Consider the following 2,500-nt stretch of genomic DNA (forward strand, 5'->3'; position numbering starts at 1 on the left):
GATAATGAAGATATGGATAATGACAGTGACAAAATATTTTGATCTTCTGTCAAAATGAGAGTGAAAAAAAAACATTATGTGTGCCTATATTCAAGCGAGAGCCGCACTGGCCCCTCATGTTCACTACTCGTTGCTATTCAGCCCGCTCGCATTTTGAAGCAAATGATATCAAATTCTTTTTTTTCTCAGCTCTCCTTAATTAAAAGTAGCTGGACAGGCCATCTCCCAGGGACTATTTTATATTTGTTTTTCCCTAGACTTTATGTGAAACTGCGATCCGAAATGTAAAAATTACTAATTGGCGTTTGAACCTTTCGAATGTGAGGTTAAATCATTAACGATATCACGCACTGTGCAAGTATTTCTATAAATGCTAGTGTCTCAGACTAGTATAATTTAATTTACGTTAATACATTAGATAAGAATACATAATATGTATGGGTATTCATAACACGAGAATAACGACAGCCTCTGCAGCTGCAGAAGATGTTTGAGTAATAATAATGTATTTCACGATTATAATTATTACTGTTATAGTCTTCGAAAGACAGACAGATGGTTTAAATTAAAGTTGTAGGTATGTAGAAAATAACGATTAACTTACAAGTTACAAGGAAAGCATCTTTATCTTTTTACTAGTATCTGTTTGCAGGTACATGGTGTATTGTTTTTGTATAATGTCTTGGTGACAGTAATAGTAATATACCAGTAATAATGACTACCGATAATAGTGATAATAAATATGATAATGCTGCTACATGATAATGATATATACTGAAATCACAATGATGTAGAACCAAAAACTTCAAAAGTAATGGTAGATATATTTACCATTGTACTAATAACGATGATGAAATTATACTAATGGTAACATTTATGATAAAAGCTACGGAAATCATTAAGTATATCAACTTTATTATCATTAACATGATGATAATGTTGATAATGATGATAACAGTAAAAGTAATGTTAATAATATAAAAACAGAAGCAAGATCATTAATGATAGAATTGAAAATTATAAAAGATAACGAACATAAGGTATCCATGTAATCATCCGCATTGAAGTTTAGTATAGAAATTATCAACCAAATATGTTTCTTTCCTTCGTGATATTGAACATAAATGTTAAAGTGACTATTGATTTGGACTGACACTTAACATTAGAAATTCCATACAGTAGTAGTGACAGTAAATTATATAATAAAAGTAGCAGTAGTATTTACCATCACCACAACTATTAATCTCATTACGTTGGCCTCCACTTCCCTCGCTCCACAACCATCCTCATGAGTCCACCTTCTTCCCTCGACAGGAGAGTGGATCTACATCCTCGTTCACTTCCTGAAAGCCTTCAAATACGGCGACGAAGAGGCCAACAGTACCTCGACTGAGTCCTCGAACTCCTCAGCGTCTACAGGATTCAGTTTGGCCGACTACCGCCTTCAGGGTCTTGGGTTCTACTGGATTTGGGCCACGACGGTGTCCTATGTCTTGTACTTGGGCGTCGGTGGCTTTCTGCACGTTAGTTTGGCGCTTTTCTTATGTTGCGATTCTCCGGCTTGGATGTATGTGTGTGTGTGTGTGTGTGTGTGTGTGTGTGTGTGTGTGTGTGTGTGTGTGTGTGTGTGTGCGCGCGCGTGTATGTGTTTGTGTATATGTATGCGTTTAAATACGATGGGTATTTGGACTCTATACATGGCGAAGTGCTATCATTATTATGATCATATTCACCACGTTGCATGTCATTTTTAAACATTATGATACTTGAATAATTCTCGGAAAGATTTGTTAATGTTTGTCTTTCTTTTTATCAATAACGCTAACATCTATTTCAAGGTCATAGTACCAATTACCAGAACATCGTTTACAAGAGATGTTTCGGTATATCATTCGATAAAAGTAAGCTTTGCGTGAGCCCTATGCAGTTTCAGCATTCCATATAAGTTTATTACACATAAACATCTAAAGACATCATAGTTCTGATAAAAGTACTAGTTCTGATAAGTGTCCGGCACATCCTACGCAAGAGTTGATGTCAAAGTCATCCGTTATCTCCAGGATACTCTCTCAAGACCGTGGGTTTTTCTCTGATAAATAAACAAAACTAAGGTTTCCTTGAGTACTAACGCCTACATAAAACTGTCTATGTTCCTCATTTTTTCGTGTAGTATATTTGTCTTCACAAGATAAATTCCGTTGCAGTGGTACTACTACGTGCGTCAGCGTGACCGCTCCGAAGAATGGAAATGTCAACCCAATAAGTTTATGCCGCCGGAGCTAGAGCGCCATGAAATTCTGCTGGGATCCTTCTCGCTGCTTTTGGGATCCACGGTTTCCGCAATGCTCGCCTGTTACGTCATGAACGGCGGTTATTCCACGATTTACTATGACGTCAGCAAGTACGGCTGGCTTTGGTATTTCGCCTCGTGGCCGGTCGTTTACATTTGGCAGGTGCGTTGATGTTTTCTCATGTTAAACTGAATAACTTCTAACGTTTT

General features: G+C 37.0%; 1 protein-coding gene across 2 annotated transcripts in view; it reads left to right on the forward strand.

Annotated features, from left to right (window-relative positions):
* Window positions 1-2,500, forward strand: part of LOC125025776 (delta(7)-sterol 5(6)-desaturase-like) — a 7,353-nt gene that overhangs the window by 2,632 nt on the left and 2,221 nt on the right. For both annotated transcript variants that reach the window (XM_047614000.1, XM_047614007.1), the window contains 2 exons: window positions 1,315-1,523; window positions 2,205-2,453. In XM_047614000.1, coding sequence (XP_047469956.1) covers window positions 1,315-1,523; window positions 2,205-2,453 — 458 coding nt within the window. The remainder of the gene's footprint in view (window positions 1-1,314; window positions 1,524-2,204; window positions 2,454-2,500) is intronic.

The sequence above is a fragment of the Penaeus chinensis genome, chromosome 1 (genome assembly GCF_019202785.1).
Source record: "Penaeus chinensis breed Huanghai No. 1 chromosome 1, ASM1920278v2, whole genome shotgun sequence".
Lineage (NCBI taxonomy): Eukaryota > Metazoa > Arthropoda > Malacostraca > Decapoda > Penaeidae > Penaeus > Penaeus chinensis.